The sequence below is a fragment of the Vitis riparia genome, chromosome 7 (genome assembly GCF_004353265.1).
Source record: "Vitis riparia cultivar Riparia Gloire de Montpellier isolate 1030 chromosome 7, EGFV_Vit.rip_1.0, whole genome shotgun sequence".
Taxonomy (NCBI): Eukaryota; Viridiplantae; Streptophyta; class Magnoliopsida; order Vitales; family Vitaceae; genus Vitis; species Vitis riparia.
In genome coordinates this window covers 1,250,050-1,261,636 of record NC_048437.1, presented here as the reverse complement: position 1 = coordinate 1,261,636, position 11,587 = coordinate 1,250,050, and the positions used below count along the sequence as shown (strand labels likewise).

General features: G+C 30.4%; 1 protein-coding gene across 1 annotated transcript; it reads right to left on the bottom strand.

Annotated features, from left to right (window-relative positions):
- Window positions 1–3,601, bottom strand: LOC117918265. The gene is made up of 2 exons (XM_034834772.1): window positions 617–3,601; window positions 1–466 (listed from the first exon to the last, which is right to left on the bottom strand). The coding sequence occupies exon 1, from the start codon at window positions 3,358–3,360 to the stop codon at window positions 631–633; it is 2,730 nt and encodes a 909-aa protein (XP_034690663.1). The 5' UTR covers window positions 3,361–3,601; the 3' UTR covers window positions 1–466; window positions 617–630.
- Between the last annotated feature and the right edge of the window lie 7,986 nt (window positions 3,602–11,587).

Here is an 11,587-nt window from a genome sequence, read left to right as displayed (position 1 = left end):
TTAAGGGGAAAAGAAACTATTAGTTATATGTTGATACAACTCAATTGGTCATCGATACATAATAACAATAAACGAACAATCAGTATTGTAATTACCAATATCTGGAGGTTATGTGCCCTCTCCAGCAACAAAGGATAGATAGATACTATCACACCAAGAAAACTAAACTCCCCACACACTATTGTTATTACATAAATATTCAAATCAATGCTCTTAACTTAAACATTTGTTTCAGAGCTTAGGAGAAACACAGTACTGTTTGTGCAGTTCAATCTCCATCTCACCATGGGTCCTTCAATAAGTTTTGCATCTGATTCTGGAGAAGAGCTGCAGAACTTGTTAGTTGATCTTTTGGCTCCCGTAGTTTTCTCCTAGACACAGACCTTGGATAAATTATATTAGTACTTAGTTCACCGATTTATTGTAGTTATAGTGTTGTACATAAGCTGCTTCCTCTGATTATCACCTGCACAAAAGGGAAAGAATGGTTTGATCTCTAATTTATATTGGTTGGATTACTGTCTAGGTTTTTAGATTTTATACTTACAATAGAGTTGTAGATAAAATAAAGCAACAGGAACACAGGCTTTGCAGAATGCAGAGTTTTTGCGTTTACCTTAGAAACCTGCATCAGCTGCAGGCTTGAATGGGTCTTGGGTGAGCAAAAGCTGCTGAAGTATGCCTGATACGGGTTTCATATTTGGGCAATGGGAGTACTGTTTCAAAAGCTTCAACAAGCAGTGCCACTTTCCTCTTCCTAGCTGGAGCAAGTTCTGTGACAGTCTTGCGGAGTGCAAAATCAAGCATCCATTCCTCTGAGTTTTTCCTTTCATCCATCATTTGATGCCTGAGATCAACCTTCTCTGCTTCTGGGTCAGGCTCTAGTGGCAAGTAATTTGGTTCACGTGGATTGAAGCTTCTTGGTTCTTCATTGTCCTTGACAGGTCTCCTGCGTCTGATTGCTCCTTTTGGCTTATTGGAGGTTGTGACTAGTTCTTGGTTGGTGTTGCGTCGTGCAGGGAAGAATGCAGTTCTGACTTCTGAGTTGGTTGTATTGTTGGAACTGAGGCGTGTATCTGCTGCTTCTGGTTCGGTTATATCTTCCACTTCCATGTTATCAACCTCTCCATCACTGTTTTCAGCTAAAGCAGATTTCTTCATTTTTGAATCACCGTGTTCCTCCGAATCCATGGAACTCGTGATTTTGAACTTCCCAGCTTGAGCTTTATCCTCCTTAGAGTCAATCTTGTCTTCAACATTGTTGTCACATGGGTGATCCTGAGTTTCTGCAAGAAGGCTTTCCTCAGAAAATGCTTGACTTGATTTACAGTTATCAGCAACACTATCCGCTTGTTCTTTCTCTTCCTTTCCTCCTTCATCACCACCATTGATGAGTTCCTGCTCCAGGACAAAATCTTGAGACGAATCAGAGCCTTGGTTCTTGAGCTGCACATTTGCATCATCATCTTGAAGAAATCCACTCTCCTGTTGATCAATCATAGGTTTATCCGCAATTTCAATGTCACCGGTGGCTTCAACATCCCCAAGTTGGGGATACATCTCCAGGATTAAAGACCCTGCTTCAGAAACTCCACTCTTCTCATTATTGGCTGCCACTGGTTCGTCAATTGCCTCTTCAACTGGAGATGAATCAATATGAATGCTGAAGAAATCAGATATCCCGGCCTTTCCATCTTCGTCTTCATGAGTTGCTACTTCCTTGAAAATTGAAGAAATTTGCTCTTCATTTGGGCTCTCGGACATTTGGCTAGATTCATCATTCTCCAAATTCTGGTCTATGCTATCTGAATCTGAATCACTGTCGCTGAATTGCACTTCAAAGCATGAACTTTCATCTTCAATGACCTCTTGCTGTACTTCAGAAAAAATCTCCTCAAAGCACTTGCTGATAATATCATCTGGCTTGGAGGTGGGTTCATCATGCAAATCAGGATGCTTGATCTCCGCCAGGTAACCGCTTCCCAAATTAGACTCATCGTTGCCTTGAGTTGAATTATCAGGATGTTGGGCCGAAAATTGCCCCTCTTCCCAGTCCATATCAGTAGCTTCAGATTTTGATTCCCACCCATCACTGCTGTATCCAGGAGTGATTTCTCCTGGCGCCAAGGAAGGTGGATAGTCTTCATCTGCTTCCTCTGCCCTCTGGTCTCGTTCAGAAGAGGTTTCAGCGAAAACGACATCACTGTTCTGATCCAGATTGTCCCCAGAATCAATCTCAGAGACTGGTGGTTCATCTGATTCGCTGTCTGCAAGTTGCCCATCATCTTTTGTCGTTTCATCACCATCTTCAACTGAAGGCATGATGTCATTGAGATGTCCAGTTTCCCCAGCAACATCAACTATCTCCTTATCATCCTGATCAGGTATGTTGCTTCCAATTGCTTCAGCAGAGTCATCTCTATTTTTAGCATAGATTTCAATGAAAAAATCCATGCCAACTTCTTGTATGAGAGGGGACACTGCTGAGCTACCTGAATCAACTTCTTGAATGGCAGGTTTCCCATCAATGATCACCTGCGCAGTATCAATTGATTTCATGCCATCACCAGGCAGCTTAGCTCTTCGCGGGGATAGAGCTTCCAATTTCATAGTCTTCTGGGTCTTCAGCACACGTCGCCTTGCTGACAAGAAGCACTTCAATGGAGGCAAAGGAGCATGGTGATGACCGTTGAGAGAACAGTAAGTATAAGGGCAAACCTTGATAACTGAAGTTCCTTCATATTCAGTTCCCCCAGGATTGAGCATGAGATATTCAGGAAAGTTGGAATCTTTCAGGGTTGAAGAACACGTAGCTCCATGTGCATCCATATCTGCACACAGAGCAACCTTGGAGCACTTCTTGGTAGAAGCTCTCACCGGTTTAAAGCTAGGACTCTTTGTTAAGGTCTTCACCAGTTTCAAACTTGATGTTCTTGCAGTTCTATGGGTGGAAGCGGAGCAAACTTTTGAATTACTTGAAAGCCTCCGCCCACTGCCAGAACCAGTTTGAGGACTCCGGGGACTCACCTGGGAACTCTCCTTCCTTGCATCAGAACAGCTGGTGGACTTCATATAATTTGGCGACCCATCAGGTGGCCTGATCACAGATTGCTTTGCTGCAGCTGGTTGGGCACTGAGAGGAGGCGGCTTGTCAGGCTGCAGAGGTGATGATCTTAAGCTCTCAATATCTGAAAGCTTGATTGATCTTGATTTCTTCATTTTCTTCTTCATGTCAGCAGCCCTGTTTCTGCCATCCTGGTGCTGGGAAAACCCCGGTTTGAGGTTCCCCAAACGCTTCTCGGTCTTACTAACATGATCAGCTTGGATTCCAAGCTTGTTGCCTACCTTTCTTTGGACCATCTTCAGAGGAAAACCACAGGCATCTACAACGGGAAGATGCGAACAGAGGTGGGTTTTCTTTCTTTGGGATGGAAGGAAAGAAAGGTAGTTTTCTATGGTTTTTTTCTCATTTTTTCATTTTTTCTTTGCTTTTCTTTTGGGGTTTGAGATAAAAGCTATGAATATGAAGAGAGGAGTCTTGAAATCCCAACTAGAGATTCTTCCTAGTTTGGTATTTGCCTTTTGGGGCCCCTTTCTATGTGAGGTTTTTGGCAGATCAAATTTGAATAAGGCTGAGATAGGAGCTTGATGCTGACTTGAATTTTTATAAAGGGTTTGGGCCCATTGGTTTTGGGCAGTTTCTGAATTGAATTATTACATGGGCGTCTTTTGAAATGGGGACTCTTCTGCATTGGGCACTGTCTTTCTTCCGTATTTCTTAAGGCATTACCCTAATTTTGATTAGATATACTTGCTCCACAGTTCATAGTTCATGGTAAATGACAAAAATGCCCTTCATTAGGTCAATAATTCAGCTCATAATAGGGATGGGTTGCATTATGTGAAGATAATTGCATTTGTTGTATGCAAAACACACTTGCGTCATCATGTTTCTCCATTGTCCTTGCTCTTTGTGAAATTACGGAAATGCCCATCATTATTTCAATTAGTCAATTCATTATTCTATAAGAATTTTTATACCTCTTTTTTGTAATTATGTTAGAAGACCTTCATGAAAATGTTAAAAAAAAATATTGCTTTTGATAGAAATTTTATTTTAACTTATGCAAAAAGTCATTGATGTTTAATAAAATTTCCATAATATTAATATCGTCTTTTGAAAAAAAATGATTTCAACTTTGGGTTAAAGGTAAAACAAAGAGTGATCCTAAATGAGACATAAATTAATTAGACCATGTTATGATAAGAGCATGTTATTCAAGTTAGGTAGGTTTATCAATCAAATGACTTTTTGGAAACTATTTAGGATCATTCCAATTTCGTACAAACTTAGCAAATTCGAGGAAACTTTTTAACCTTAAAATGGGAAAAAATGAAATGGCAAGGGGGCATTATGGTAATTTCAAGTTAGACATACGTTTTTCTTTTCTTTTCTTTTCTTTTCTTTTTTTATTGGGCATAGAGGGCATTTGAGCCGTAAAAGGGACCGACCAGCGTGGGTGGACGGTCGCACATTGCAAAAGACAAAGCCACTGAGGCACTGGTCGGCTGAAAATGGGCCATGGGGGGTGGGACCCTCCTCCTCTGCCATTCACCGTTAAGGCCTTCCATCAAGCAGACACAGACGCTCCTCTTAAACCCCTCATCCACTCTCAATTTAATAAAATATTAAAGGTTTACTTTCTTCTTCTTCTGTTTTTTTTCAATTTTTTTCAACCACTCCCTTCTCTTTTTTTTTTTTTTCTTTTTTTCTTTTTTTTTAAATATTAATAAGTCACTTTCATTTTTAATTTGTTTTATTGATTCAATTTTTGAATAATTTATTATTATTATTATTGTTTTAGGTATTTAGGCATTTTGAATTTTTAGTTTAATTTTTTTTTAATATACATTTAAATTTTGAGTATTAAATAAAGGTATGAAGAAAATTAAGAAATCTTGAGGAGAAGTAATCCTCTCTCTCTAGCAATTTCAAATCCCAAATTTATAGTCATTTATTGAGCATGGAACCTTAATGTGGGTTGGTTAAGGTCAATGAGTTAGTTGAAAACTTGAATTCAATTCAACCCTCTTTGCTTTATTTTGAATTTTTACCAACTCCCATCTTGAATTTGTTTTTTTTTTTTTTTTAAATCACATTTCTCTAAGGACATAAGCTCGATTTATTTTGTAGTTCCACATGAATGCTTTTTAATTATAATTTCATTTTGAAAATATTTTAGAGCCTTCTATTTTATTTTATATATTTGAAAACATTTTAACAAATTATTAATTAATCTATTCTTTATATTATTATTATTATTATTATTATTAAAGATGATGATGATGATAATTCCTAAATGGCAATGGGGTAACTAAAATCACACTAGACAAATTATGTCAAAGAATTAGTTGAAAGATTAAATTCAATTCAAGCGGTTTGGAACCTCTTTGACCATACGAGTTAAAAACAATTTTTTGTTTCAAAAATAAAAATTAATTTTTTAAAAAATTTAAAAATAATTTTAAAAAAACAAAATAAAATATAGAAAACAAGTAAAAATTATTTTTACCGGTTTTTAAAACTAAAAGCAAAACATAACTTCATTTTATCATGTTTTCTTAAATTTGTTTTAAAAAAAACTATTTTTTATTTTTTAATTTAAAAAACTGTTTTTAAAAACAAGTTTCAAAAACCATGACCAAATAAATTTTTATTTTCTTGATTTTGAATGGATTTTTATTTGAATATTGAATTTTCAACACCACAAAATATTTTTTTATTCCTCTTATTCTCAAACCGTGTTTATCCCATGTTATGTAATTCATTTTATATTTAAGACAAAATAATTTTTTTTAAAAAATAAAATTAATTTTGATAATTATTAAAATTTTATTCAATAATAACGTGTTTCTCACATCATGATTAATTTCGGTGCCGTGTTTGAAGAATGAGACGAATTTTCCTAAAACGTTAATCTTAGTTCCTACTTTTTCCCAACTTAGGAAAGTGACATGTTAAAATATTTTAGAAATATTTTATTAAAAGAGAAGCTTTTATGTATTGAAAATTATATATATAATCTCATTTTGATATATTTTTATTTTTAAATATTTTATTAAAAAAATATTTGATATAATATAGGGATTAAAAAATTATTGAAGAATATTTTTGTCTAAATTTACTTAAAATCACAATTTACTTATAGGGATTAAAAAAAAGATGTCATTTTTTAAATTTACTTACAATCATAATTTTTATTATCTCATAAGATGACAAGTAATTAAGAGTACATGTGACATTGATTTCATAAAATGTTCTTAAATTTTTTAATACTTGAATGATAAAAATTTTCAAATGTTTGAAAGGTTAGCAATGTCTTTTAGAATTACTTTCAAATGGGTTTTAAAGCTTGTTTAACAATGTTTTTAAAACACATTATCCAAACAGAGTTTTAAATATATTTATTTCCATTATTTTAGGCATAAAATTTTCTTTATCAAATTTATTTTAGAAAATAACCTATATTGAAAAAAAAATCTTAAAAGAACATTGTTTTAAAAAACTGTTTTTTGAAATAATTTCAAATAAATGTAATTCATTTTTTAAAAATAAAAATATAATTTTAATTTCAAGTAAATAGGTAACATCCCACATTGATGGAGGAAAGTTTTTAATATTATATAACTATGAATTCCTCTTAATTTTATAGATGCATTTTAAAACTCTAAAGATCCTTTTGGCTCAAAATGGACAATATCTACACGATTGAAAGTGAGTCATTATAAATGCTATCTGAGTAACGTAATACGGATAATATTTATATGGTGTTTTAAAATATCATATTTTATAAATATTAGGATTATTTTTAGGGTTTACTCTATCATCAAAAAGTGCCAAAATTCAATAACATAAATAAAAAGTTAACACCAATCACAAAGTATTACATGGCTATCTCAATTTTACCACAATCTCATTGTTTTGTGTCTTGTATATGGTCTCATTACTTTATATTACAATTTCATTTCTTTGTACTTTCCTCATGTTGATTTGTCGGTAGGTCTTGTATATTTATGTTTTTATTTGACGGTTAAAATTTTATTATATGGTTTAATGATATAAATTCAAATTTTGGTATGATACCAAATTGACATGATATGGTAGATTTTTTTTCCTTTATTTTTATAATTTAGATTAATTTATTAGAAAAAAAAATATTAAAATTATCCTTAAATTCCTTTTCTTCAAAATCCAGCCGACACTGGAATTCCCAAATTCCCATCCTTTTGGGATTCCAAAAAATCCAACCGACACTGGTTTCCATTTTCCCAAGCTTTCGGTGCAATTCCGTTTCCATTTGAAATCCGACGGAAACCTAGTGGGTTCCACCTCAATAGAAATCGAAACCAACTCTTATGATTTCAAATTGGTGAAACATTATGATTTATAATGTAGCCCACCAAAATATTTGTGGACCAACATTACTTCAATGCCTGTAATTTAATTATATCATATGGTTTTTTAGGTTAGATACTTGAATTCATTTGACCAATCCCGTTTCTCACGTGTTTGCCACGTGGGGTAGAAGCAGGACATTGCTTTATTGTTATCGATTACTATAGTGTGTGTGAAAAGATTATTTAATTCTGATTAGAAAATTAATAATTAATTGAAAAGATGAAGAAGTAATAGATTAAAATTGATGAAATAATCTTATATTTTTTAAATTAACTCTTTTCATGTTTTTAATTGAAAAGTAACTCATTTTGGATATAAATGTCCTTAAGTATTTCAAGTATTTACATAAATATTTTAAAATAAAGAGTTGTTTTTTTTATAAAAAAAATGATGATATTTTTGTCAAAATAAGACCAAAAAAAAAATGAAGGGTTAATTTTTTTTTTTAATCAAATAACCCAAAGATTAAATTATCAAATTTTATTTTCCTAGGTTTTCAACTTTTTTTTTTCTATTTAAATATAATTTTCAGTAGTGAAGACAATCAATCTCTCATAACACCTATTTAATTGCTTATTTAATTTTATTCTATTAAAATTATTAATTTAATGATACAAACAAAATGATAATAGTCATATCATTATACATAAATATGACAATGAGACAGGTTTAGGACGTGTTGCACTCATTCCAACATCGCTCCATTTATTTAAAATATTTTTCATTCTCATCCAATTAAGAAAATTAAACTGAGCAGGGTGGGTATGCGAATTTCATATAGTGTCTCGTTTAACATTTTTTTTGAAATTATTTTAAAAAAATTAATTACATTAAAATATTATAATTTTTATAATGGGGTTGGATAAAACAATACTCAAATGTTCCTTGAACTTGCCCCGGGTGTTAAAAAAAAATCTCAAACTTAACGTTTAACTCGTTTATTTAAATTTCAAACTCGTTCTATCAGGGTAGCTCAGGTTATTATTATTATTATTATTAAAAATAAATAGATGATGAAAAAACCAATTAAAAGAAGGTGAGAATATGGAGATGGGGATGGGGTCTTGTTGTTTTGTTCTTGGCCTCCCAAGTGGTCTACATGATAATGATAATAGGAAGGGAAGTGAGAAAGGAATGTAATTGTTTTATCAACCCACGTATTTGACTACTCTTGTCTTGGAGTCTATATAGAGCCAAATTCACCTTTGGGATTCAAACATGTCTCTTTAATACATGATGAGACCTCCGCATCTTCCACTTCTGCCAACTCTAATAAAATTTGATTGATTTTTCCTTCTTCCTTTTTCCATCCATTTAGAATTACAAGAGCGACCAAATAATTCTATGAGTTTAATTTTTAAATAAATTATAAAAATCATCATTTTTTTTTCAATTTAACTCTCAATTAAATAAAAAATAAAAAATAAAAAATTCAATCATAAATTATACTAAAATATTAAGTCATTTTGTTAGCATTTTTCATATATATATATATATATATATATATGGAAAGACCCACTAGACAAACTAGCAAGCATATAAAAACTGATTTTTTATTAAAAAGTTACAATGGTATCAAATTGACCCTGAGATTGGATTTTTTTTTTTTTTAAATTCATGAAAAAAAAAAGAAAAAAAAAAGCTTAAATTTACTCCAACAAATGGGGATCAAACAAACTTGATCCTAGAAACCTAAGTAGGCATACAAAAAGGGATGATTTGTTACTTTTTTTGTAAGCTTAAACCAGATGATAAACATTTATCCCATTGAGGGTTTAGACTTTAGAGGCATCCTATACCAACTTCATCAAAAAGCAAAAAGTAGAGCTATCTAAAGTTGCCTCTTTAAATAATACACTTCTATCACTAATCATCTTTAAACAATTAGACAAAAATCTTATTGGGAATCTTCTTTTTGTTTCCCGGGAAAATGATGTGAAAATTTTTCTGAATCATTTGTTTTAGGGAATTGTGTTTTGGGTATGTGTAATTATATGAGAATAATAATATACAATTAAGTGATTGAACCATGAATGAGAAGCCATTGGGTATTTGCTTATGAGGAAGCATAAGCACTAAAAGTTATGATTGGTTAGGGGAAAGTATTAAGAAAAAGATAACAAATATTAAGGAAAAATGATTTTTTTTTTTTTTTAATATTTGAATGCTAGGGAAAAAGTAGAGGAAAAAAATGCAAAGAGGAAGAGGGGGGAATGCTATAAAATTTTACTCTCCATTTTCTTTAAATAAAAGGGAAAAAAATCATGAAGGTGTATTCCTCAACTTTTACATGGATAACTCAAATTATAAATTTTCTTTATTTATTTTTTCTTTTTTTTCCCTTAATTTTCTTTTCAACTCTCTTGGGTGGGTGTGTGAATTTTGATTTTTCATCCCACAACTCTCCGATTAAGGACAATTTCTTTCATTAAAGTGTTTTGTTCTTTTAAATTTCAATTGATAGAAATTCAAACAAGTCGAGACATAAACAATTACGAGGGACAATATTAATATTATAAAAGTTTTAAAAAATATGAAATAACTTTATACATAAGTTAAAAAATAAAAATTCTATAAAAAATAGTAATTCCGCTTCGTTTGAGATAGTTATTTATTTTTTTTTTTCTTCCGCTAGAATTTGAAATCAAAATCATTGGCATGATTTATGAAAGAGTAATTGTATTGTAAAATTTTTGTTAAGTATGAAATGGATTTTTATATAAGCTAAAACAAAACTTTTACAAAAAGCAATTTTTTTAGTACTTTTTTTTAATATATAAGTTAAAATAGAGCTTTTATAAAAAGTAATATTTTTATAACTTTCATATTAAATTATTTTTAAAATTATAAACTCTTAATAAAATTAGTCAAACAAATATGAATATTCTTATTGAACCTAAAAAAAAAAATAGCTTTTCAAAAATCCATCCAAATAGGCCTTAAGTCATAACCCCAATAAGTAGGCTTAAAAAAATGATTTTAACTTCTCAATTACTAATCCAAATAGGGTCTTTCTTGTATAAATGCCAAATTCATCTTGGGAATCAAAGTAATGAGGAGACCTTTGCACCTTCCTATCACACCAATATAAATAAATTTAATTGTTAATTATTTTTATTTTTGTTTAGGGATGATTACATAAATGAATTGTTGAAGCAACCAAAAATAGTTTTAATAGTTATTATTTTCTTTTAAAAATATTGTCTCATTGTTTCTTTCATCCTAGAGCTCCCAAATTAGGGATAATTTCTTTCATATATAATATACAAATATTTGATTGAATGAGAAAATAACCCATTTTTTTTTATCACATGAAATATATATATATATATATATATATATTTAATGGACAAAAATACCTTTCAATAATTTTTTTTCTTAAGCACCTCATATTAACCCATTTCTAAATAAATAAATAAATAATTACTATTTTTAAAAATAAAGATTGTTTCATATTTAGCAAAAAAGTCTTACTTCGTGGGTGTTCGGTAAATCACCTTAATAACTTAAAATGACTTTAAGTTAATTTAATTCATTAAATATGTTTGATAAAATAATTTAATAGTGTGACTTAAAGTTAAAAACAATTTTAAGTAATAAGTAAAATTAATTAACTAATTTTTAAGTCTACATCTTTATTTTACTCTTTTATTTCCATTTGTCTTAATTACTTCAACAATCTTTTTTACTACTCTACTATCTCCATAGTTACTTAACCTTTTTTGCCCTAATTATAATTTATAAGGATAAATATATTAATTTAATAATTTAAAATATGTTTTTTGTTAATTTTATTAAATAATCTTAATACTTAAAAAATAAGAATTAAATAATAAGTTTTAGATTAACAATTTAAATATAATTTAACTTAAAATCAATTTAATTTATTAAATAATAAATATTAAGTTTCACCACACCACCCCTTCATTTATAACTTAAGCTATGCTTGGTTCTCGAAAAATTTGAGAGAAAATGCAAATGAAAGAAAATAGAGAGAAAAAGTCAAAGGAAAATAAAAAATAGAGTTAAAAATAATAAATTATTTTTATTTTCTATTTCAAACTCATTTTATTTATTTTAATTCATCAATATAAAGATAAAATAATTTTAAAATGTATAAGTTTCTAA